The sequence below is a fragment of the Indicator indicator genome, chromosome 1 (genome assembly GCF_027791375.1).
Source record: "Indicator indicator isolate 239-I01 chromosome 1, UM_Iind_1.1, whole genome shotgun sequence".
Lineage (NCBI taxonomy): Eukaryota > Metazoa > Chordata > Aves > Piciformes > Indicatoridae > Indicator > Indicator indicator.
In genome coordinates, this window is record NC_072010.1 from 26521670 (window position 1) to 26548411 (window position 26742).

The 26742-nt window shown below is 38.8% G+C and overlaps 2 protein-coding genes across 2 annotated transcripts in view; both read right to left on the reverse strand.

The window, feature by feature from the left end:
• Nucleotides 1–10511, reverse strand: part of CCDC169 (coiled-coil domain containing 169) — a 30119-nt gene extending 19608 nt beyond the window's left edge. The window contains exons 1-4 of the mRNA XM_054391823.1: nt 10435–10511; nt 4853–4935; nt 4298–4408; nt 4165–4205 (exon numbers count right to left, since the gene is read on the reverse strand). Of these exons, the coding sequence (XP_054247798.1) occupies nt 4165–4205; nt 4298–4408; nt 4853–4935; nt 10435–10511 (312 nt within the window). The remainder of the gene's footprint in view (nt 1–4164; nt 4206–4297; nt 4409–4852; nt 4936–10434) is intronic.
• Nucleotides 10512–15083: 4572 nt separating this feature from the next.
• On the reverse strand, nt 15084–26140 carry SPART (spartin). Its single transcript, XM_054382158.1, has 8 exons — nt 25310–26140; nt 23997–24191; nt 21617–21721; nt 19691–19820; nt 18189–18383; nt 17363–17521; nt 17195–17285; nt 15084–15581 (listed from the first exon to the last, which is right to left on the reverse strand). The coding sequence occupies exons 1-8, from the start codon at nt 26138–26140 to the stop codon at nt 15389–15391; spliced, it is 1899 nt and encodes a 632-aa protein (XP_054238133.1). The 3' UTR covers nt 15084–15388.
• Nucleotides 26141–26742: the final 602 nt, after the last annotated feature.

Consider the following 26742-nt stretch of genomic DNA (forward strand, 5'->3'; position numbering starts at 1 on the left):
TAGCTTGCTGACTGCCAGTGTCCCTGATGACTAATCTTTTTTATTATCCCTCAGGTGCTTGATACCAAGAAAATATTTTATGCTACCTATTGCTAAATGGGATAAATGACTCTAGAGACATGTTTTCTCTTCTTTCTGTTGACTGTGGTAGTACCTTAAATGAGTAAGTGAGATAAATCTCTTTGAAATATTTCCTCTGTAAAATACAGCCAAAATTGCTTAGGAATAATTATTAGAGATCCTTCTCATAATAGATGCATTAAGAAGAGTGTGACCAGCAGGTCAAGGGAGCTTCTCCTCCCCCTCCATTCTGCCCTAGTAAGACCACATCTGGATTACTGTGTCCAGTTCTGGGCTTCCAAGTTCAAGAGAGACAGGGAAATACCAGAGAGAGTTCAATAGAGGGCTATAAAGATGCTGAGGGGTCTGGAGAATCATCATGAGGGGAGACTGAGAGACCTGGGGCTGTTCAACCTGGAGAAGGCTGAGAGGGGATCTTATAAATGCTTATTAATATCTAAAGGGCAAGTGTCAAGACGAGAGGGCCAGTCTCTTTTCAGTGGTTTCCCATGATAGGACAAGGGACAACAGGCACAAACTGGAACACAGGAAATTCTATTTAAACAGAAGGAAAAAATTCCTTACTTTGAGAGGGATAGAACACTAGAACAGGCTGCCCAGAGAGGTTGTGGAGCCTCCTTCTCTGGAGACTTTCAAAACCCACCTAGATGTGACCCTGCGCAGCGTGATCTTGCTGAACCTGCCTTAGCAGGGGAGTTTGACTAGACAATATCCAAAGATCCCTTCCAATAGCTACCATTCTTTGGTTCTGTGATAACTCCAACTGCGTAGTCCTAACTTCCTTGGGAACACAGGTTAGAAAGACTTGCAAATCCTATTTACTGTATTTTTGCCATATTATAGAAACTGCATCATCTTGCTGGAAGAATCACATTGCCATCTTCCCACAGAGCTTCATATGCAACCGTTAGTTGAAATATCATAGTGTACTTTTGATTTAACACACACACACACATGATTTTATCTATACCCACTCTCAGCATTTTTACTTTGAGCAAATGTAGATTGATGACTGGCTGCAAAGCTCTTTGCTTTTCTACACCCACTCACCACATCTGCTCTTTATTCTCATCTGTGGAAAAGCTAAATATTCTCCCCAACTCCCCTGAACAACTGTCAAAAAACATAAAAAAGATTTGCATAAGCCTATATGCTTAAATATCACAAAATTATCTGTGGGGATTTTTTTTACCAGTATTTTATCTCCTAAATTTTACAAGAAAAGAAAGCAGTTCTGCATTCTCCAAGAGTATCTGTAAATGTACACTGACCTTTAGGATAGCTCCAGTGTTAAAAAAAAAAAAAAGCAAAGCCCACAAAATATATCTATTTTCCTCTCCTCTTTCCATCTCTCAAAAACTAAAACAAGGAAAAATGAAATATTTCACTAAATTCCTAGGAACTATTTTTTCCCCTCTGGATAGCAAGCAGAAGAATGTATCCACTCTACAGTGAAAGGCTGAAAGAAGGACATAAAATTGCAGAAGAAACATCTAAGGCATGGCACGTGGGGTCCAGACTTTCCCAGGTATGTCATGGGTCGAGTTGAATTTGCTGCTGATATTCAATCCCATGGTGTGTCATGCCAGATTCAAAACGAAAGTGCTGGCTGGAGCAAAGTATTATGGGCCTTGAAGTTCAGACTGTAACATGAGAGGTTCCCAGTTCCTGTTCCTATTTTCATTTTCTGGGTTTGGGGTGTGGCACTCTTTCGCAGGGATGGCAGCAGGATGGGGAGGGTTAGCTCACTGGCTTCTGCTGCTTTCTACATTTTGCTGCACCACTTCTGCAAATAGGCTAAGGTAAATGTGCACTGTTACCTCATTTTTCTCATTAAAGCTCTTTATCTCAACCCAGAGGGTTTTTTGTTACTTTCCCTTACTTCTGTGTTAACCTTTACAAGGTGACACCAAGTTAAGTCCAGGACTCCCCAAACTGTCTTCTGTCCTAGCAGTATGAATCCTTCAGTAATGCTGTCACTTTTTCCTTTATGAGAACAGTAACCAAACCTCTCAGAACCACAGCTCATAGGTGAGGAGGCAAGACAGTATTTAATAAGAGTTAAAAATGTACTGGATTCTGGATTGGTGTAGTCCAGGTGCTGGTAAAGGAAATTGGCAAGGTGTAATTTGATTGGGTAAGAGAGTACTAGCAATTGGATGGAAAGAAAAACTTCTGATACTGTAAGCATGCAAAACAATCTGTGCTTTACATGCTAACAGGAATAACATTGTCTGAAGCAGACTGTACTGTTAATTTTCCAAATCAATGTTCCATCTTCAAGACTTTTCTTCAAACATAATTCTAGTTATATTTTCAAATAAACTCCATGAAACAGGAAAGTGAGTTGGGAAAGATTTTGCTCTCTCTTTAATTACCTGCTTTAAGAAAAACAAACAAACAAATAAATAAATAAATCCTGCCAATCCAGAAACACACTATGGTCTTCAGGACAGTACTAAAACTGGCAAAAATTTTTTACTGTCTGAAAGCAATAGATTAGATCAAAAATATCAGTTAATTTTTACACCCTGCTTACAACAGATAATCATTACCACTATTAAGGCATGTAGCCTTCCCTAGGCTCAGTAAACTCATATTAATCTTCAGAATCTGACAAAAAAGTCAGATGGAAATACCTCTGTAAGTGTAAGCAACTGGAATAAAAAGCATCAGAGCCCTGCCTCATAATGTTCATTATTTCTGCTTATGTCACAAGACATTATCTCATCTCTATTTCCCTTACCTCTTTCTAAAAGTGGGTACAAACAGAAAGGAAAAAGCAGTCCTGAATCTAAAAATTGTTTTCATTTCATGTACTACTTTTAAATGGACAACTTATTTTTTCCTTGTCATTTTCTCCACAATAATGCAGAAAGAAAGTTTTATGCTTTGCTGAAACATAGGTCCCAAAATATGAGTGCACTAAGGAAAAAAAAATTAAAACAGATAGTTCTTTTGATGTTGCAAAAACTGACTGTACAATGAGGAATTATGCAAAATGTTACTGTTCATCTATGTTATCTCACAGCTGATATAAAACTGGGAATAGTGACTGATACACTACAGGAGTATGTTGTTGCGCAGAGGGGCCTCGATAGGCTGGAGAAGAGAAACAGGGAGAGAGTAATCACATGAAGTTCAGTTTGGGAGGGGGAAAGGCAAAGTCCTGTCCCTGGGGAGAAATGACTCCAGGCACCAGCATATGCTGGAGCCAACTGGCTGGAAAGCCGTTTGGCAGAGAATGACCTTCAGATCCTGATGGACAAGAAGATGACTACAAGCCAGCAATGCACTCTTGCTGCAAAGAAGGCCAATGGCTAGCTAGGCTCCATTAGGAAGAACATTGCCAGGAAGTTGAAGAAGCTGATTCATCTCTTCTCCCTAGCACTGGTGTATTAGAAGTGCTTGGTCCAGTTTTGGACTCTCCAGTACAAGAAAGACAGGGATTTCCTAGAGGAAGTACAGCACGGGGCTATGAAGATGGCTAAGAGACTGGGAGCAGGTGACATAGGAGGCTTAGAAAGCTGGGACTGTTCAGCATGGAGAAGGCCCAGAGACATCTGATCAATGTGTTTAAATGGGAGGGAACAAGTAAGAAGCCAGGCTATTCTCAGTGGTGACTAGTGACAAGACAAAGCAATGGGTACCAACTGAAATTCCACCTGATCACAAGAAAATATTTTTTTTTTTTTACTGTGAGAATGGCCCATTCTGAATGATGCCATGATTTTGTAACCAAGGTTTAACATCTTTCCATGTATTCATTGAACTAGTCCAGCTACTCCATCTATCTCATATGCCTTACCACAGGTTCAAACATACAACCTTCACTCAGTTAAAAATTTAACTACATGATTCTTCCTAACATTCATGTCTTACATACCTCCTGCTTAATCATTTCACTTTGTAAATTTATAACCAACTGCATATCTGAAATAATAGGAAAGAAAGCAGGAGTGATTGTTTTTACTTCTAGACCAGGCTGTTGCTATTTCTGTCATGAATAAAATCCAAAGATTATACAAGCTCTTCCATTACTCTGCAATTTGTTGTTAACCAACTAAATGCCATAGTACTCACCAAAGGCATTTGATCAAAGGTGCGAACAATGGACAGTTTATCTATAAATAAGCAGAAAATTTGAACCATTGAGGATATTTCAATATATAATCACTAATTCTATTGGAAAACAATTTTGAATATCCATTTTTACCTGCTGGATTTCCATGAATAAGCTCCATCTTATCTTGAAGAATATTAATTTGCCTCTCCAGCTGTCTGTTCAATTCTACTTGTGTCTCATATCTGGTTTTCCATTCATTACCTTAAAAACAAGTAAGGGGTTATTCTATTTCCCAGATTACTTCATGTAATTTCAAGTGAAAGCCAGCATTTTTTCAAACTGTCCCTACTTCCTTTTTTTCTGCAGACTGAGAAAATCTCCACTCAGTAAAACTCCTAATCAGAACCTTTGCTTATAAGAGCTTGAAAATATAAATCCAGGGAATTTTTCACTGAACTTACTGTGGCCAGAATATTTACCAACTCTGTGAATTCACATTATTCATTGTTTCATTAATAATTAACCAAAAAATGGCAACATGAATCATTCCTTAATTTCATATTTGCAACATCACACATATAATAGTCTTGTTTGAAAAGGGAAACTTAAATTTCTAAATAAAAATTTGTATCTCTGTAGGGTCTACGCAAAAGAATTAATTTTCTCTGTTAATCAATTAGTAACGTTCTGTTGCTGTTTACTTACCTTCATTTTCAACACTGCTAAGTCTTTTCTCCAGTTCTGTTACAGTGTTTCTCAGTTCGAATATTGAGATTTCAAGCATCTGCCTGTGGTGTTTAGAGAAGTCAACAAATCAGTTCTTGCATTAATCCAATTATTAATGAAAAATAATATATTTTCAGATGAACCATTTATTGGTCTTTCCTATTTAGTTACATTGTCTTGTCCATGCCTTTTTAATGCAATTTTCTCTATGGATACTACAGTGCCTTAAAACCAATAGAAGCATTTCTACTTTGTGAAACAAACCAACATTTCCTAAAATGTAATGAAGGTGTAGCAAACAATCAGAATTAAACAAACGCAGAGCAGACACTGGCCTTAATTTTTCATCTAAAAGAAGATGCCCAAGAAATAAGATTTTTGAAAAACAAAACAAACAAAAAAACCCAAAACAAGCAAACAGCCCCCAAAACAATATGCCCAAGGGATGTGCTATTTGAAATCCTGAATTAATTCCTCGTTTTGATTTATTGCTCAATGATTAATAATCACTTTCTAAACTGCACCCATAACAAAACTGATCAAAGCATAGCATGTATTTACAACTCAAGTTGCCAACCCTGAAGATATTCAAGAAAAGACTGGATGAGGCACTTGGTGCCATGGTCTAGTTGATTGGATAGGGCTGGGTGATAGGTTGGACTGGATGATCTTGGAGGTCTCTTCCACCTGGTTGATTCTATGATTGAACTGAGTGTAACATAAAAAAAACAGGAGCTAAAGCCACCATTTTTGTCAGTACTTTAATTAAACAAATGTAGAGAAGACGCTGCCCTTAATTTTTCATCTAAAAGAAGATGCCCAGGAAATATGGTCTTTGAAAAACAACCCCCCCAAAAAACCCCAAAACCAAAACAAAACAAAAAAAGCCAAAACAAACAAACCCCAAAACAATATGCCCAAGGGATGTGCTATTTGAAATCCTGAATTAATTCTTCACTTTGATTTACTGCTCAATGATTAATAATCACTTTCTAAACTGCACCCGTAACAAAGCTGATCAAAGCATAGCATGTATTACAACTATCAGAAAAGACAGACAGTGATTGAACTGAGTGTAACATAAAAAATACAGGAGCTAAAGCCACCATTTTTTGTCAGTACCTTAATTTCACTCTTGTGGGAAAATATATTTTTGCCCCTTGTAGACTGGTCAGGCAGCCAGATAGATGACAAGTACCATAAAAATCTGTCTCTTTCGGCTTTGGAAAGTTTGACCAGAAGCTATCAGAGGACTTTGACAAGAGCACAACCCACCTTCATGCATCAGACAACACGCTGAATGACTCTCATCCTTGTGAAGTGGCAAAATGGTAGTTCAGTGTGCTACAATGAGTCATATGATCTCATTAACTCCAAGAGGAAATTACTGCTAACTAAATTGTTTACCATATTTACGCTAACAGCCTGGTTCTTTTTGCAGATGTCTATGGAGACACACTTTTATCTGAGATGTCAAGAGGTCAGCCCACACCAGCACAAGTGTGAACAAAACACAATGCACCACAATGGAAGAGCAGTTTAGGCATTTGTCCTTTGAAGTTGAGTTTGGAAGGCAAACATTTAAAAAACAACGAATGGTTCTTGGATGCCTGAAATTTTGAGTGCCCAAACTGAGATATTTCAAAATATCTGAAAACACAACTCTGCGAATAAGGCCCTTTGCAAAGTGCTTTACATTACCAATGTGACCATAGATGTCTTTGAAATCTTGGTCTAGCTCATTAAAACATGCAAGACAGAAAATCATTGTGCTGTCCTATTTTTTGGTGTTTTGTCTTTTTTTTTTTTTAATAAAGAGGAGCTTCTATGTCAGCCTGGTTCTCTTTCCAAACACATTTATAATGAGAAATGCTCTTCAAGAAATAGTTAATTAGACCATGAGAAATCTGATGATAGAGCTGATTACTGAGAAATGGTACCACCTGTGGCAGTCTTCCTGCTCACATTGTCGGCAACACTTCTTTTCCATAGCTTGAAACATCACACTTCAACTAAAAAGCAGAAGTGAACCAACCAGTTTTAAGAAACAGAAGAGGTATGCCTGGAAGAATGATGGCTGAAGAGCTGAAATAACAAAGGTATGTACAGAAGAGAAATTTAAGGTAATTCAAGTAAGTTTTCAGTGCAAGAAACGGACTGGAACCCACTAAACAAGACGTATTGAATCACAGGAGGCAGCTGCTCTTCCCAATCCTCCTTGCTCCGTTGCTCTTTCTGTTCCTACCAATATTAAATTAGAGGGAGGGGGGCCACAGGCAAAGAAATAACAGACCTACAGGCAACTTCCTGGTGACAGAAGGCTGTGGTGAAAGCCTCAGCAAAAGATATTCTTCAAACACAAATCAAAACTCCTAGATGCAGGAAAACCAAAGGAAATTTGATTGCTGCTACCTGTTTGCTCCCACTCCAAATGAAGGAAGCAGATAGCTAAAAGAAAGACAAAATCTTATTACATTGCTGGTATCATCCCAATACAAATAGATAAGGTTTCTGCAAAGCAGATTTCTATCAACCTCTCAGTGTTTGGAAAAGAGGAAATTGTGATGACTGTTAAAATGGGAATTTTTTGAAGGAAGTAACACTGAAAATTAGAGTCAAATCTGTAACTAGAGCTGAGCTATATCAAAATGAAATTGTTTTCCTTCTCAATGAAACCCTACCTAGGTGCTTACATGGATGCAGAGGGATAAAACAGTTCTTCATCCAGTATTTTCAGCTTTAATTTCTGTTACTATTTCAAGACTATATATAGTATTTCTTACATTAGATTTTATTATTCTTTCTGCACTGTTTGCAAAACTGCCAGCCAACTTCCAATTGTATTTCATCTTGATGAAAATGTGTACAGAGATGATAAATTGTCAGGTGTCAGACTGTAATTGCTACACTGACAGAAAGTCTTACTTTCTTTTAGCAACTGAAACCATTTTTTTTAAAAAAAATCTAATTATTGCCAAACATCTAATACCCAATAGCACCCAGAAGATAGCCGGGGTGGAACCCCTCCCTTTTAGTCTGTGTATATGTAGAAATAAATCACTATGGCTAGCTTGGAAAACTCTTCAGCTTTTTAACGTATCAGAGTATTTTGCATTTATGGAGTTATTTCCAATTGTGATAGAAGGTGATGGTCATGCCATGTATCTATCACTGTGAATTTACTGCAGCCACACCTGGCTTCCTGCCCAAACAGAGACTTTGCCTGTACTTAGAGGGGTTTTGGTATGACTCTACCTGCATTCTCAATGTGTCAAACATAATTGGACATATTCAAAGTCTATGAATCTCTCCCCTGTCAATGGACAATTTATAGTTATCACAGAAGAATTGCTATAAATCCCGGAAGCTCACATTTAAGTCATCAGGACAAGATAACTACATCCTTGCATACTAAGCATAACAAGTAAGCTCTTGTGAAGAAAAGAAGAAAATAAAACGTGCAGTTCAGATAAGAAGGCTGTGATTGAAATAACAAAAAAAACCCCAAACCAAACCAAACCAAAAAAAAAAACAAACACAAAAAACCCCAACCAACCAAAGAAAAAAAAACAAAAAACCAACCAAAAAAAAATTGTCAAGTTTTCTTTTTAAAGACAGTATACAGGTGATATTTTATTTGAAAGTGACAACTACTTAGGATGAAGGCTATTTTCTTGCACTTTTTGCTATCCAGATCTGGATATCTGGTACATGTATCAGGCTAAATGCTGCCTGAAGCCATTTTCTACAGTGGAGAAGAAAACCACTGCTCAAGGCAATCATCAGTTCTAGGGCATAAGTTCTGTAACATGGCAGACCTTTACCATTTCCTGGGGAAGATAAAATACAGAGAACCTATGAATAAAGCAGAAACAATACTGTGCAGTTCAAAAGGCACAACGGGGCAGTACTTAAATCTATACAGACTTCTGACACTTGCAGTCAGCAGTATGCTAGGAAAATTCTTCAGCTTTCCTTGCCATGAAAACCACAATCTCACAAGCTGAATTAACACACAACTCCAACAACATTAGTGTGTAGCTGGCATGCATCAATATATGGGTTTAAGACCTCTTTGTCTACTAAGTATACTGCAGTATTATATGCCTTCTCTCTCAGACAAATATTTGCCACGACATTTCCCATGATGAAACTTGTACTAAATCTTGTTTAAAGTAGTTCAGAGTCAGATTTAAGCTGACATTCATTAAAACTTTTGAAAGATTTCACAGTATTACATCCACAGTCATCGAGAGTCAGCAGGTACTTTAGCTACAGACATGGATGATCAAATTTTACTCTTTGAAGTAAAAATCTCTTCTTTTTAAGTGTTGAATGAGAGTGGTAGGTGGGCTGTTATCAAACTGCCTAAATGGCACAATAATCATATAAGCCAGTAAAAAGACAAGGCTGTGAAAAGATGCAAACATCTATTTGCAAGGCAGTTATCCTCAGCTTGCTTTATACCCAATGGAAAGAAAAAGGCACCACCTAGGGTGTGAGTCATCTCATACTAAACCAACCAGCCAAAGTAGGTCTGATGAATCACACTTTCAAAGAGCCCTTCTGTATTCACTGACTATACATGCCACTGGTTTAGATGTGGACGTCTAACAAGCCAGGTCATTAACCATTGGGTTGAATAAATAACTTCTGTGAAATTGGCAATAATAGTACAGTCTATTTGTACACAGAAGATAGACACAGGAAATCAGTCCAGAGTCTACCTAAGCAGCAAGTCTCTTAGTGTCATGTCATCAAAATAAAGGGTTTATTAATTATATATTTTCTTTTCATCAGCAAATAACTCACCACTTCATAATGTGTGCTAGGCTTTGGGCCCATTCTTGGAGAGAATTCTCAGGAGTATTAGCAAGAACTTAAGGTGCAAAAAGAATCTACAATGTTACTAATTTAAAAAAAACTATATATAAAATCAGAGCAGTGAAACAAAGCTAGGAATATTCTGCTTTTTTTAGCTGAATACCTAGAATATAAATATTGTGTCAGGCAAAAAAAAATCAGTGCCTGCAGAGGATACTTGATATATTACACTGTCACACTGCTGCTTAAGAGAGTTAGTAAAAGGACATTTGCTTAGCTAGGTTGATGCAAATATATCCAAACTGCTTTTTTGTGCCATTTTGAACACAGGAGGTGCCCAAACTGCCTTTATCTCAATCCAGGACTTTTATCACTTTTACTTTTCTGATTCTCTCCTCCCTTCCACCGGGTGAGGACTGAGTAAACAGGTCAGCAGTGTTTAGCTGCCCAGTCCTATCTTCCATGCCTTTTTGACTCAAATTTTTAACTTGGGGGTCTTGTGCCAGTCCCATCGGGGCCTTCGGCCATCACGCCCCGTGCCTCACCAGACTCAACCGTGTTCCTACCACAACAAGCTGTGGGACCTCCTGGGACACACACAGCCCCCAAGCCGCTCCCTCCCCAACTCATCAGCCTAAGCACGCCCAAGGCAACAACCAACATTCTGCCACCCGGAGGCGGCAGCAGCTGGACACTGCGGTGCCCAGCTCCAGCCCAGTCCTCCGCCAGCAACTCACTTCTTCTGCTTCTCCCGCTCCAGCTCCAGCGCCAGGCAGTGGGGGTCTCCCTCCCAGCTGCCGCCGTCTTCTTCCATGGCCCCGGCGTCCGGCGTCGGCGGCCGTTGCGCGGGGTAACAGGAGCTGAGCGCCGGGCGGAGGCCTGAGGGGCGTGGAGTGGCATAGCGCCGCGCAGCCCGCCCTCCCACGGCCGCAGTGCGGCCAGTGGCAGTATAGTCCTGGACACCGGCCCTGCCACTTCTAGGGGTGGAGGGTCTTCTGTCTTAGCGGCCGCCGAGGCTCTCCCACTGCCCGTGGAAAGCGGAGAGAGGGTGACGGGCCCTGGCAGCCGGTACCGCCTCCACAGGCTCCGCCTTCACGTTCCGTCTGCCAGCACTTCAGCCAGCTCTCGCCAGTCACCGCGTTTGATGGGATTTTTAATTCCCTTAGTCCAGGGAAATCCCCCAGTATATGCTTCAATGCAGCACCATAAAATATTGGGGAAAACATGATACAGTTGTGGCCCAGTTAAGGAATTTCGACCGTGTAGGATGAACTGTTGGTGTGATGAGCGTTCCATGACCCGGGAGGCACAAATGTACAGATTTTTGTTTTCAGCACTTCCTTTGGATGGAAAGTAGCAAGAGTTTTAAATAGATGCTTTGACCCACATGTGAAAACAGGCACAGCACAGTGGGACCTGGTCCAAAAAACGCCTATCCTGTGTTTTAGCACCCCTGATAATTGTGATTTGTGCTGTGCGTTAAAAAGTTTGCAAGAAAGTAACCTGGGATAGGACACAGAGCTTTTAATCAGTGTTACTCATCACTGATGAAGTCAATGGAGTCAATTAGTCAATATATACTGGCTAATACTAAAACTGTCATACAGTGGTCCAGTTTCATGCTTTAAAATGTCTGATGTTGCATTTTTCAAACAAGGAAGTTCAGACCAATTTGTGGCTTTCTCAAGGTAAAGCTTTATGAGGTGGACTGAATTAATCTAACAGTCTAACACTGCAAGAGTGGCATCATCTGTCAGGCTTTCCCTGTCATCTTCTCCAGCTGCTTCAGTGCCAGTTCTGATATTTGTGTAACTCTCTGACAAGTTAGTACAGCTCATGAATATTCAAAAACTTACATCAGGGACCATGCTTAATGTTTGCAGTTTCTGCTGCTTAGTGAGCTGAAATGTCTCAGCAGCTGCTCAGAAAAGCATTGAAGTTGCTGTAAAGGACAGGGTGAATCAGGGAGTGATTAGTGTGCTCTTCCATTAGCTCCCATTTCATGAGACCTAGTGCTCACTAGAGGAGTGATCTGTTCACTTCCTTATAAAGGAGACGGACTGTAATTTTGCTTTACTGTTATACTATGAAAAACCAAAGAGTATAATTTCTCAGTTCAAGCAATTCTGTTGCATGAGTAGCAAGCTAAATGCTATATTCCTGCAGCCTGTTGGGTAACAGAGGTACTGCTTTCAAAGTTTAAAACAAGGGTTATGTATTACTTAAACACAGCATAAATAAGCATTGTCAGCTAAAAAGTTGGTCCTGAAATTTTGTAGTCCTAAGGTGCTAGTGTGAGGCACTGGAACGGGCCAATCTAACACCTTCCTGATACTGCAACAGCAGCGTTGCTAATCCAGCAAGATGTATTGTCTAGGTGTAGAACAGCAGGATGGCAAGTGAGAAGCTTGATTGTAAGAAGAAAAAGTAATTTTGATTTGTCTGATATAAATTAAAGCAGAAGGTGATTTTTTACAGTCTCAAGTTATAACTAATGCTATCATCTAATCAGTGAATTATCACATCAGATGTGGATTGGATTCAAAATTGTCTGAAATAATTTAATCAAGAAAAATTTAGAAGAGTGCTGCACTGTAACTGCATTTAAATCTAGTATCTTGTTTTGCCTTCAGGATTTACTGAATGCTGCCTTTTTAAGATACATATTGAAAACACATTCCATACCAAACCAATAGTCTAAGAAATGACCTGAACCTAGGAGGCCAGCATTCTTAACTAATTCAATGTACTGCATCTTAACAGGAAAGATGTTAACCAGCAACTATTTTTCTTAGCAGTTTTTCTGAAGAACTGCCTCAAGATTAACTTAACCAGCCTACTGAACAGTTCTCAACTGGAGGGTGTATTCAGAGCTCAGAAGAGCTCTGGAATTAATCACAATGAAGTCTGAGAACAGCACAGGGTAGCTCTCTGCCCCAAGACGCTTTCTTTGACCTCCTCTCCAGGATACCTTGAGGTTCCTGCCTCAACTCAGGAATTACCAGGTGCCATAACTGGGTAAACTATCAGGAATTATGTCACAGAATCACAGAATGGTGGGGGTTGGAATAGACCTCCAGATATCTAGTCCACCCCAAATGCTAAAACAGGTTCACCTAGATCAGTTTGCAGAGGAACACATCCAGGCAAGTTTTGAAAATCTCCTTCTCAGAGAAGGAGACTCCACCACCTCTGGGCAGCCTGTTCCAGTGTTCCATCACCCTTAAAGAAGGTTTTCCCTAAGTGAAACCTCCTAGCTTGCTCCCATTGCCCCTTATCTTATCATGAGGGACCACTGAAAAGAGGCCAACCTCCTCCTCTTGAACTTCACCCTTAAGTATTGATAAGCATTGGTAAGATCCCCTCAGTCTTCTCCAGTCAAAGAGCCCCAGCTCTCTCAGCATCTCCTTAGGAGAGATGCTCCAGTCCCCTGGTCATCTTTGTGGGCCTCAGTGCACATAAGGATGAGCCTAGAGCACACATTGGCACAGAACGACAGGTGTAACTGTGTGCTTCACCAGATGGTTTGGGAACTGGAGAGGGAGAAGAGCAAAAGTGCTTTGTGGACAGAGATGTATGTAAAATTTCAAACCATCAATACTTTTAGCAAGCAGTAACACAGTGACACTTTCAACACGAGAGTCCTCCTCCATTTCTTTATTCCAAATAAATCAGTTACAATCAGACCTATAAGGGTATTTTTCATTGCTTTAAGGCTTTTAATGTAATTTTTGAGATTGAAACATTTAGTAAGAAAATGTATGAAACTCGGTCGACACCACAATATGGTTTGAAAACAATTTTATACTTAAGTATGTATCTTCAGATTATGTGAAGGCAATAAATAGTTTAAAAGCAAGGTAGACCAGTTGCTGACAAACAAATACTTGGATTATGACAAATTATTTTTTTACGAAGAAGTGGTTAGTTTTGTAGCACCAGTAATTCGATAGTGAGGACTAGCTCTCGGCCAGGGGAAACTGGTGCATGCTGTATAGTTTGGCTTTACCAAGGACTTTGATATAGCCTCCCATACTAGCTTTATAGCCAAACTACTGAGGTATAGATTGGATAACCGGGAAAAGTTGCTGGAAAACTGTCTGGGCCATCAGGCTTCAAGTATGGCTGTGTAACAGAAATTGTTGGAATAGTCATTAAGTTTGAAATATTTGAAACTCTTATTTAATGAGCTCATTTCTGTCATAGACAGACCTCAATGCTTCTATTACTTCAGAAGTCCTAGTCTTTACACTCACACATCTGTACAATAGTTTCACAACATAGAAAGGCCAAGCACAGACTGACCAATTTTCATTTCATCTTTATTTCCATAAATCAAAGTTACACTTCAAGTGGTTAGATCCTCTGTTTCACATTTCTCACCCAAGTACACACCTACAGTAGCTATCACAACATGTGCACCTATTACCAATCTAATACACATTATTGTCTTTCTTGACTCTGATGCCATCACTTGCTATCAACCATTTACATGGAATGGTGATAAGCTGGAAATTGATGGTGGTGTGTTTGCCTCAGGTCCAGCCAATGTTGGAATGTGTAGCAGCTTTAAACCCAATGAGCTGTTAAGTAAGTAGCAGTGTCAAAAAAAAAAAGTCTCAAGGATTCTTCACAGTGCACTAGGAATGGGATGAAAAACCTAGAGTTATGCCTACTCTATTCCACATACATCACTCCATTAAAAGCTCTTGTCTTCATACCCTTTAAAAGGCATACCTTGTGCAACTATGAATTTCATGAATAAAGATGCTGACTGTTAGAACTACTCATTGAAGCAAACACAATGTCTTCCTTTAGAAGGCCATGATACATACTCTGAATCTTTCTGGATTGGCTGAAGTACAGAATGCACAGATGTTCCTAGTGTCTTCTATAAGATGTTTTTTGAGAAAAATAATTTATGAAAAAAATACTTTTCTTCTTTACATAAAAGTCTGAATTTAAAATAATTTTTCATATATTTCTTATGGAGTAAATGGGAAAATACATCTCTCTAGAGTTGTGAATACTCTTTTAGAAGAAATGTTTGGTATCTTTGGTTTTCTTATATGCTGGATGAAAAAAAAAATAAGGGAATAAACACCTAGTTACCTGAGGTTCATCTTTCATTTCTTCTAACAAACTTTGGATATGATTAGCTTTTTGGTAACTGAAAAGAGAAAGTCTCCACAAATCAATGAAACACAAAGATCCTTTATAGTAGTGCATAATAAATAAAACAAGGTTGTTTTAGTAAAACTAACTCTTAAGGCTAGTTAAAAACCAAAACTATTAATCTATTATTCTATATCACCACCTTCTTGAAAAGTATAAAGTATTAGAAAAATATTCACAATAGTATTTCTATATTAATTTATTACTCCATATTATATTTTGAAAAAGTGCTTAGAGGCAAGCTTATTAACTGCAAACATATCCTTCCAATTGTGTAAACACCTGATCCAGTTGTTTAAAAACCTTGTTCGATACCGATCAAGGACTTAAATCAACCTCATTTTTCCATCTACAAATGCTCTCCCTACATTTACATTTTCAATTAAGTAACAGTTGCTTGAAAAGTACAGTGTTATTTATGTTAATTTAACTTTTGTTAAAGTTAATTGTAAATTAGCAATGTAGTTACTTCTAAGTAGGAAGTTTCACCTGTAATGTAAGGCTTTGAAAAGTATATTACTGCTTTCTTTTATCCTTCTTCTCATTATCCAATACTTTATATTCATCTAACACAGCATGGCCTGTTTCCTTTGCAGTTCTCTTTACAACAGCTTTGATACCCATATTTTCGATGTTAAATGCTGTCATACCAAGATTGATTGCAGAATTCATAGCGTTGTCTGTAGCATCGCCAGCATCCTCTCCATACCTTAAGAAAGACAGCAGTTTTGTAGATTCATAATTAATTCTTTTGAGAGCAAAAATTAATGCATTACCATGTCTAGATATTAAAATTAGACATTACCAAGACATTTGAGTAAGGGCTGCTCCTCTATGAGATGGATTACTCTTCAGAAATACCAATATGCTTCATAATGTCAGTAAAATAGATAACCTTATTTAAAGTAAGGCTGTATCTTAACCAATACAGTTACACTGTTTCAATTGCATGATTTGTAACTTTTTTTGTTTTAAAGGAAAAAGTTTGGCAGATGTAGACACTGCAGTTTTTTAAATCTTTAGAAATCCACTAAGGTAGCAGCATAGTACTTTGGTAGAAATATTACTTCTGAAGCTCTGTTGTACCACAGTACTGATCAACATGTGCATACAATGATCATCTCCTCGTAATTCCAACCACAGAGGTATTGCAGCTAAGGTTCAGGTGATTTTTTTGTTGATTTAGGGATGCCATGACGATGCCCCTTTAATTCTGTTTCCACTAAGCAGAATTTAGCTTTATCACTAAACTATTTTCTCACTGAAACAAAAAAACAGCTTCCAAAGAGATGCTATGTAGGATTTCAATACATTTATGTAGATAAATTTTAAAGATCACATAAGCAAATATTTTCAATTTTAAGTAACTGTAACATGTAATTACTTATTGTTTTTCACTCTGAGTGGCTGCTGGCTGCTGATCTCCACATTTCATATTTTTATATCTAAAACAAAAACAGTAATGTGAATGAATGCAAAGTACCAGTACAACGCATCCTGATGTTCCTACTGAAAAAGAATATTAGCAGTAAAGCACCACTGACTAGAACACCCCTATCCAGCCTTCTATTTAAAGTGTATCACAACACAACCCTGAATGCCAACCTGTTTAATGTTCTTGTGTGGAAGATAACACAAGCCAGTAGCTCATATGCAGTTTCAGCAATCCTTTTCAACACCTCTTTTGCTACTTACCACCAATTCCATTGAAACTACAGGCTTTTGCTTACATCTCCCAGTACAAGCACTCAACTTTGGCTTTTTCCATCATCTTAAATCCCAAATGTTACTACCTTTATTAGCTTTTTCTAATAACAACTGTATTTTGCAAGTCAAGGCTATTGTATTACTGCTATTTGTGCCTTAGATATCCTTACACAATTTTCTTTTTTGTACCTCCTTGCTTTAGTCAGATTTGATGACAGATGAAGTTCTTCCATTTTTCTTAAATTTAGCTAAGTTTACATAAATTCAGAATCAGAGCTGAGAGGTTTAAACCAGTAACTTTTTTCATGACATTATACTGTAGAACAAAAAATATAAATCTGAACATTATTTGTAACACAGCCTGAAGCTTTAATACTTCTCCAAAAGAGCTAAAAAAAATACACTTACCACAATAATTTCATTTCATATTTTTACTTACAGGAGATGCTCATTACTGTGCACTTAGCAGCTTATCACGTGCTGCGTAATTGATGCAAAGCAGGTATTTCTGTCAGCTTCCCTGCACTTTCGTAAGTGGGTTTTTTTTTTTTGGCACTATTCAAACACAATGACAATATGCTGTAGAGGATGAAACCAATAAATAACGTAACTTACTTGTGTTTGACAGTTTTTACAGTTTCAGTTGAAACACTTTTAGCAATGCACTTCGCTGCACTTTCTAAACCTTGCCACACTGTTGAAAATCCTGTAAAAATGAACAGCTTCTGTGAGTACATAGCATTGAAAAGCATGCAATTAAAAAGTATAAGGCATTTTTATTACCTTGAACTCCACTTGCTGCTACCACCAGAGCACCATCGAAAGTAGATTTGCCATCTTTATCTTTCTTAAGGGATTCTGGAACTAATTTGCTGCCATGCTTCTTCACGTGTGGTGCCAGCTCCTTTCCAACACAGCTTGCTATAGAACATACTCCCTCAACTACCATAAAACAGTAATATACAGATTATTTAGCAAGAACACAGAACATTTTTCTTTAAAACTCCTTATTCCTAATTAAAACTAAGCTTCACTGAAGTCTTAAGTGTTGCTTCTATTTAAATACGCTTATTTGAAAGACAGACCTTTTAATTCACACAAGTACCAAACTAATACAGAAGCAGCCTTATTTTTCAGATTCCGCACAGCCCCAGTTCCAAAGAAATGAGTAAAGTTGGCCTTATGACTAAAAAGCACTTCAGAAGAAACACATACACAGTTTATACAGTCTACTGGACTTGTTTCAGTTCTGTGTGTGGTACAGTATGTTGGCAGCCAGAGATAACACTACCTTTAAAATATATACTTATCAATTTAAGAATGTCACCGCTTTGCATTAACTGTCTAAAACTTAAAAAAGCATGCCACACTTAAAGACTGTACAGGTGGTTATTTTAGGGAAGAAAAACAGGCATCAAGACTGTAATAAATATTAATCCTAAACCATAGCTCTCACAGAGGTAACTGGGCACAAACTATTGATCTCTGTATTTCATCAGGTCAGGTTACTCCTCTAGTCCATTGGCTCAAGAAACTAGTTTTCATTTTACAAAGGCAAAATTATTATTTAAGGCAAAAATATAATATGTAGCGAGATGGGAAGTTTTACCTAAGAATTGGCTGACTTTCACAGCTCCTCCAGTAGCCTGTTTTGCTACGTGAAGTCCCTTTGCTACAGTTGGGTTGACTTCCAGAGGTTTTTCTTCTGGTTGAATGTGTTCTCGCAGTTTAGAAGCTCCTTTGTGGATAGCTTTACCAGTATACTCTGCTCCTTTTATAAGGCCCCAGCTCACCCAAGATGCACCTTCAAGGCAAAAAATGTTCTTCTTGGAATGTACAATTTTACAGACTATGATTCCTGCAGGTTTTCTTCCTCTTTCTCTGCAACACTGACTTTAGAAACATTCCTGATTACAGTCTGCAATTATACTCTTCCCTGAATGAGCCAGCGTGAATTCCTGCAGTGATTCCTGCTCCTACCCTACCCACATATTTTCAATTCACTTTATTAAATAAGTCAGCTCTCATCCAAACATAAGCTTTTAGAAGCTTCTTAATAGATATTCAAGCCCCAGCTAGGTCAGAAGTTACAGAACTCCACATCTCAATGCTATTAACATTCCAAACAACCCAACCCTTTATATCTCTAACCAGATTCCTATTTAATACAAGCAGGTTGTGATCACTAGTATATTGCAGAGGTTCATAGAATCATAGAATTGTTAGGGTTGGAAGAGACCTCAAGGATCATCTAGTTCCAAACCCCTGCCATGGGCAGGGATACCTCCCACCAGATCAGGTTGCTCAAAGCCACATCCAGTCTGGTCTTAAAAACTTCCAGGGATGGGGCTTCTACCGCCTCCTTGGGCAACCTGTTCCAGTGTCTCTCCAGTTCTCAGAGGAGAAGAAACTGTTTATGTGCAGAAATCACAATGGACGCCTGCCTTAATGTAACTGCTCATACGGAATAAAATTGTTTTATCATAGGGTTTTGAGTCACAGGGGTGATATTCTAACATACTGTAAAATGAGGAGCCTAATCTGTTTGCACTGAACATGGCTGTTGGCAATGGAGTTAAATTCTGCTCATCAATGTATCCTCCCGGTGATCACAACTGTAACTGGCAAACAACTATTACAGACCACTCAGAGGAGGGCCACAAAGATGATCAGAGGGCTGGTGCACTTCTCCTATAATGACAGGCTGACCTTATACCAGGGAGACCTGATAACTACATTCCAGTGTCTGAAGGGGACTCAGAGGAAGGCTGGGGAAAGACTGTTTAGAAGAGCTTGTAGTGATAGGATGCGGGGCAATGGTTTTAAACTGGAGCAAGATAGATTTCTTCACAATGAGTGATAAAATACTGGAACAGGTTGCCCAGGGCTGTGGTTGAGGTCCCATTCCTGGAGACATTCAAGATCAGACTTGATGTAGCTCTGGGCAGCCTGAATTAGTTGGAGGCATCCCTGCTTGCTGCAGGTGGGCTGGACAAGATGACATTTGAGGGTTCCTTCCAACCAGATGCAATCTGTGAATTTAGGTGGAAATACTGTTTAAATGTTATACAGAGACTTACATTCAACACAATCCTCTTATTGCAACAGTACCTGTCAGGATTCCATGGGCAACTTTCTCACTCCATTCTGGTAACTCTTTTTGATTTTCTGCTCCTTCAGGTTGTGGTTGGATATGTACAGTCTGAGGCAAGTTAACTGCATCACTAGAGGCTTCAGGAGGCTAACAAGAGAAAGAAAACATTTGAGAATCTATTCACAACTTACCATCAGGATTTCTGGTTTAGATCATACAGATCTGTTATCAAATAATGTTCATGTTGTGTATTCCTTGGGTGAGTACACAGAAACTCAAGGGAAAACTCTGATTCAATTACTTCTTCACAGAAGTGCTGTGCATTCAAAAAAGCTCACCACACAGCTCAGCATTTTGTGTACGCTTTCTTCATCCAGTTACAATGAAAAGATTTGCTTGCCATTATGGCCATATAGTCAAGCAGGTAAATAGGAAAAAGTTACAGTACAAGTTAAATAGCAAGAAAGAGACTTGTCCATCTGTCCTTTTTATCTTCTCAGAGGGAAGTCAGCTCTGTTACTCAGTACAGGAACTGCAAGAACTGCAGTCTTCGGCCACAGAATCCAGCTGCACTAGAAGAATGCAGCTGTTCTGGTTTGCTCCTCATCTTTCCCTCCCAAATTTAAAAATAAAGAAGATATTTCATTCTATGTGCTGTTGCTTTTTCAGACTGGCACAGCCAAGGAAGACATCAAGCTGTGTATGATACTGCTCCTCATTTAAAGTTGGGTGGATAGGTTCTGTATGATTTCATGTCAAACACAATAGGAGTTTCTGGAGTAGATGTTATTACTCAAACACAGCAACCCCCACCATACTGTGGTTAATGTTTCTAAGAAGTGCAGTATCACTTTACATGATTCATAGAAAATGTATAATTAAACTTTAATTACAGAAAGCAAAAAATGTGTAATAGATTTGGGGGTTTTGTTAGGATTCTATTTTTAGGCCTTTTCCCATGTAAATTGAAAAACAGCCAACCAACCAAACAAGAATTCAGTGATTGAAAACACTGCTAGTTAATGATAGAAGGAAAAACATTTTAGTTTAGTTTGGAAGAGTTCATAGAAGCTATGAGCAAAACAAAATACACAATATAGAATAATATTTGTTATTTTAAAGAAATCTTAGATTCCCCTGATATATTTACTGGAAATAAAAGCAGAATATTGCACAAAGATGACTGTTGTAGTAAAACAAAACCAAACCAACATTAACAGGAAAGAGTAGATTAAGACTTAGAAGATTTCTACCCAAGAGGTTAAAAATGTATAACTGGTATATTCTGTATCATCAGTTGCTGCTTAGCAGTATGGAATCTCACATTCAATTAGTATCTTCAGCATGTGACCAAAACACTTTCAGGGCTGGGCTGGAGAAATAAACTTAATATACAGCTATAGCTAAAAATCAAAACAAAGAAAATCCAAATAAAAAACAAACCAATGTTCCACATGTAATTTAGTTCAGTGACCCACAGTTTGGGTCACTATGTAGAAGGACAGTCAAGGCTTCTAAGGACTATACTAATGAGCAGAAATAGATTATCTAATAAAGGTGACTTAGTGGTATAACTACAATAACTACAAATGTTAATTAGATCCTCATGAATACTATGTAAAATAGACACAATAAATGGCCATCAGACTAGGCTTTGAAATATTGTGTTATATTAGCTTTTAAAACTCCAGAAATCTGCCAATCTGCAGAATGTGGTAGGCTGCAGTAATCGACTCAGCTCTTAACAAAAAGACAACAAACCAACCAAAAATCCAACCAACCAAACAAAAACCCCAATAAAAAACAAAACAAAAAAAAACACCAAACAAGCCAACATGGCATAGAATACATGGCTGCTGAATAGAGCCTGGAATCTCAGCAGTTCTAACATGTATTTTAGTGACAGTTTTATTTGGTTTTTACTATACTGTCCTGGAATTTACCTGGACTTTGTGGACAGACATCTGTTTAAATTTATCTTCAAAATGCGCTCTCTCAGTTGCTGGGAGCTGTGAAGATAACCCTACTCTCTCATGGGATCCTGGCACCTGTGACATTGTATCAGGGAACATTAACAAAAACATGGAATTTTAGGACAATAAGGATCTAATGAGATATCAAATTTGAACTACTTCTACATAGGAAAGAGGACAGAATTTTATCCAGTTAAGTCCTGCACTCAAACATCACATAATTCTGTAGTACTTTTCCCTTTTAAGTAAAAATTAGTGGCCTCCTATGCTAGTGAAATTCCCCACTGAACTCAAGAAGATTTATGCCATAAAGATTCCACCCATATGGCATGTTGCAAGCTGCTACATCATCACTACATTATTCACACCTTGGTGATTCAACAAGGTTTTAATCTTTTGTGAAGACAGAATCTTGCTATGAGCTTTTCAGTAATTATTAATTACCATTCTTTCCGAAATGATGCTCAGTGCACTTACAGTAACATTTTTTTGTCTTGTTTCCAGACATTGTATCTTATTGCACCTTTCATAGACTATGGTGTTTTGTCTATTTTCTCTGTAAGTGTTTTACTGCAGCAAGGCAGTAGATTTATCAGTTTTGAGATCAAATTTGAAGGCAGATTTCTAGGGCACACAGTATTTTCATAGGTCTTCTCTGAAATGGGTTAAGAGCTGGAGTTAAATCCAGCTGGTGGCCAGTCACAAATCGTGTTTCTCAGGGCTCAGTGTTTGGACCACTTCTGTTTAACATCTTTATTGATGACCTTGATGAAAACAGAGTATGTGGTCATAAGTTTGCAGATGACACCAAGATAGATGGGAGTGTTGATCTGCATGAGGGTAGGGAGGCTGTACAGAGGGACTTGGATAGACTGCATTGGTGGGCCAATGTTAATGGGATGAACTTCAACAAGGCCAAATGTCAGGTCCTGCTCTTGGGCCACAATAACCCCAAGCAACACTACAGGCTTGGGGAAGTGTGGCTGGAAAGCTGTCTGGCAGAAAGGGATCTGGGAGTTCTAATAGACAAGCAAATGAATATCAGCAAGCAATGTGCCCAGGTGGACAAGAAAGCCAGTGGCATCCTGGCTTGTATTAGAAATGCTGTGTCCAGCAGGAGTAGGAAGGTGATTGTCCCCTTGTACTCAGCACTGGTGAGGCCACATCTCAAGTATTGAGTCCAGTTTTGGGCACCTCAATACAAGAGAGATGTCAAGATGCTGGAGCGAGTGCAGAGGAGAGCAATGAAGCTGGTGAAGAGCCTGGAAAATAAATCTGACTGAGGGAGCTGGGGATGTTTAGTTTGGAAAAGAGGAGGCTGAGGGGAGACCTCATGGCTCTCTACAACAACCTGAAAAGACATTGTGGAGAGGCTGGTGCTGGTCTCTTCTTACAGATAATTAGTGACAGAACAAGAGGGAATGGCCTCAAGCTATGACTGGGTAGGATTAGACTGGACATCAGGAAAAAAAATTTCACAGCAAGAGTGGTCAGGCATTGGAATGTGCTACCCAGGGAGGTGGTTGAGTCACCAACCCTGGATGTGTTTAAAGGTCATTTGGATCTGGTGCTTAGGGATATGGTTTAGGGGTGAACTTTGTAGAGTAGGATTATCAGTTGGACTTGGTGATCTTGAAGGTCTTTTCCAACCAGAATGTTTCTGTGATTCTGTGATTTCTGAACTGTAAACATATTTGCAACCAGCAGCAGAACAAGAGGACACAGTCTCAAGCTGCAGCAGGGGAGGTTTAGGCTGGAGGTGAGGAGAAAGTTCTTCACAGAGAGAGTGGTTGGCCATTGGAATGTGCTGCCCAGGGAGGTGGTGGAGTCACCATCCCTGGAGGTGTTCAAGAGGGGATTGGACGTGGCACTTGGTGCCATGGTTTAGATAGTCATGAGGTTTAGGGTGACAGGTTGGACTCGATCTTTGAGGTCTCTTCCAGCCTTCTTGATTCTATGATTCCAGGAATGCTATCATCAAAACTACACAGACAGTGCCTCTGTGTGTGCACACAGATGAAAAAAAAAAATGTGCTTTCTCCAAAACCCAAAGTTTAAATTTTGGGTGCCATGTTATCTTTTGGAAAAATAGAGAAAATATACAAAATGTTCTCCGATTCCTCTTTGTACTTACAATTCAGTATTTTTAAATTTCTGTCCTTCCAGGTCACAAGGTTTACAGTTTCATTACTAGGTTGTTTTATCTTGGTTTATCTATTTCTCGCTGGTGAGCTTAACAAGCATGACAAAGGGCTTTAAAGTTTTATACAACTAAGTGTAGATGGGAGAATATAATGGATCATTTACATCTTTCCTTATTGGTTTAAAAAAAGGAAGACCAGAAATGTACCTGGATTCGAAGGTCAGACATCTGTTTTAAGAGATCCTCAAACAGCTCTCTGTCAGCTGCTGGAAGTTCTGAAGACAGCACTACTCCCACGTAAGACCCTGGTATCTGGGATATTGTGTCAGGGAACATGTAGACTCCAGTATTGCAGCACAGAACAGGAGACTGGTTACACAGAGGATACAACCAGTCACAAACCTAGAAAATATAAGTACATCAAGGAATTACAGGATCCTTTTAAAAAGATGGGCAAAACATAAGCACCACAAACTTGATTTCCATTAGGTTTAGTAATATAAATAAAAAATGCCTTATGCCATCTTGAGAAAAACAAAACAAAAACCAATCAGCAAGCAAAAAAACAAAAGCAAAATAAAACCACAACACAAAACACCCCCATGACTGCGGAAATACCATTCTTGATTAGCTCTGTCAGTCTAATACAGAGCAAATACTCCTTTTTCACAGGACTACAATTCAAGCTGGGAGCCTCTTAACTGAGGTCCAGTCTTGAGGCCCAATGAAAAGCACTACCAAACAAAACAGGAATCACAGTGCCTTTAACTGCCTGTAGATCTCAGGACAGGTTTATGTGACAGGTTAAAGAGAACATATGACTGTTGCTGACTGTTGAAGACCGCTAAACACAGGTGGAAGTGAACCAGCAGACCCCAAACCAGGAAGTAGTTTCTGGCTTGTTCCTCCAAGTTTCACCTTCGCTGCTGAGACTTCCAACAGTCAATCTTAGCAGCAACAAGAAGATTCAAAGTCAGAAAACAGACCAGAAACACAACGTATATCTCAGAAAATGCCCACAAGAAGCAAGCATGGACTGAAAAAACCCAAATGCTCCATCTTCTGTTTTTGTAGTTCTGAGTATGGTTTACTATGGGCCCTGAAATTAATCAGTTGTCCTAACTGCAATACATTATCACTAGTTGAAACTGAAGTGGGTTGTGTGCAACCCGGTTTTACACTGACATGTTACGGTAGGCAAATCAACACGTCTTCTCTGTGTGAAGAAAAGGGAAGCTGATTTTATGAAATGAAAAGACATGTATAGTCAACTCCTTTAGAAAACAGAAGTCACCAGAACAGTCAGCACTCAACAACTGTAGTAAGACACAATGGTGATTTTTGGAGAAAAAGTCATAGAAGTTGGTATTTGCTGAAAACCATTTATCCAACAGCTGTAACATCCTTCCTATTAGCACACAGATTTAGGCTCAGAAGAACAAAATCTTAAAGAGATTCCCTTTAACATTTTATGACAGTTCTTAAAATGTAATTAAAGGAGAAAATAATTTTCCTGTTACCTGAAGAAAAGCAGGTGGAAGATTCTGGGCTGTCTCACCATCTGTATCCAAGAACTTCACAATGCGTAGATATCCAGGATATGAAGGGGCACTAACTTGCCCATCAGGAGTCACAAAGAATATCTGTACTCCTTGAGGAATCAAGATCAGCTCATCTACATCCACTCCCAGGTTGTGAAGGGGAGGTGGCTGAGTACACTTGCTGTAGTAGTCCTCACCCACAGAAGAAAACTCCCCAGAGTCTGTGCCGTAAGACACAGTAAAATGGCCATTGGTAGCTTGAGGAGTATAAGCAGGAGGTGCTTCATTTGGAGGACAAAGAGGTTTTGCAGACGATGGACTCATAGCTGGAATTGGCCCCTGGCTCACAGCTGCAACACTTCCATCTGCTGCAGGTGGTTGACTTGGTATAACCAGAGAATTGGGGGCTGGGGGTCTTTCTGGCTTTTCTTTGGAAGGAATGGATGGGTACAACTTGGGCTCCCCAGCAGGGGCATCCATCACAGCAGGACTTGCTTGTACTGGTGGAGTGTTTTGCTCCAGAAGGCCAAGTCGAGCATAAACATTTTGGAGGGTCTCCCTCATCTTCTGTTGCATTTGCCTGGCAGACTCCCACTGAGACCCTACACATGCAGGGCCCTGTGATGGAATGCTGAGTCCTCGGAGCAAGTGGTCAAGCCCTTGCTTATAGTAACTTCGTGCCTCTTCCTTCTGACCCAGCTCATCTGTATTCAGTCCTTTATTGACAAATATAAAGGCCTTTCTGTACTCTTCATTAATAGCTTTAATATTTTCATCTTCTTGCACAACTGGATCCTGAAGTTGTTCCATTACTGCAAATTGGAATAAATATTAGTAAGAATTTTCATAGATAAAGCCATACAAAATTTACCTTAGAACAAAATGCCTTCTGATTGGTTTTTAATGATGACCATACTGCATGTATTAGTAGAAAGCTATCTAGTTGCTTAATACAATGTCACATGTTGTGGTTATCTTCTATTAACCTTCATATGTAGAATACACGATCCCAAGACAGCAAGAAATCTATAACCGTCACATCTAGTTACCTCACTGGCATGTATTCATTAAACATCAGAATAATATGGATGCACCTAATATTAAACTTTCCATCGTAAAAAGTATCAAGATCAGCAGCAAGCAGTGGAGTAAAAAAAAAAAAAATTATAATCTAGCTTTACTTTTGATAGTATTAAAAAAATTCCCTCAAGTATTAAAAAAATTATTTAACATTTTGTCTATTTAAATAAAGGCTGAACTTACAAACTCAGTACATTTTTACTTAAATAATTTAAGGGAAAGCACTCAGCAGATTTAAATAAATCTTGCAAACTTCAACTACCATCAACACAGAAATAGGAGGAAATACTCTGAATGTTTAAATCTGTGCTTTACAAAACAAACCCAGGGAA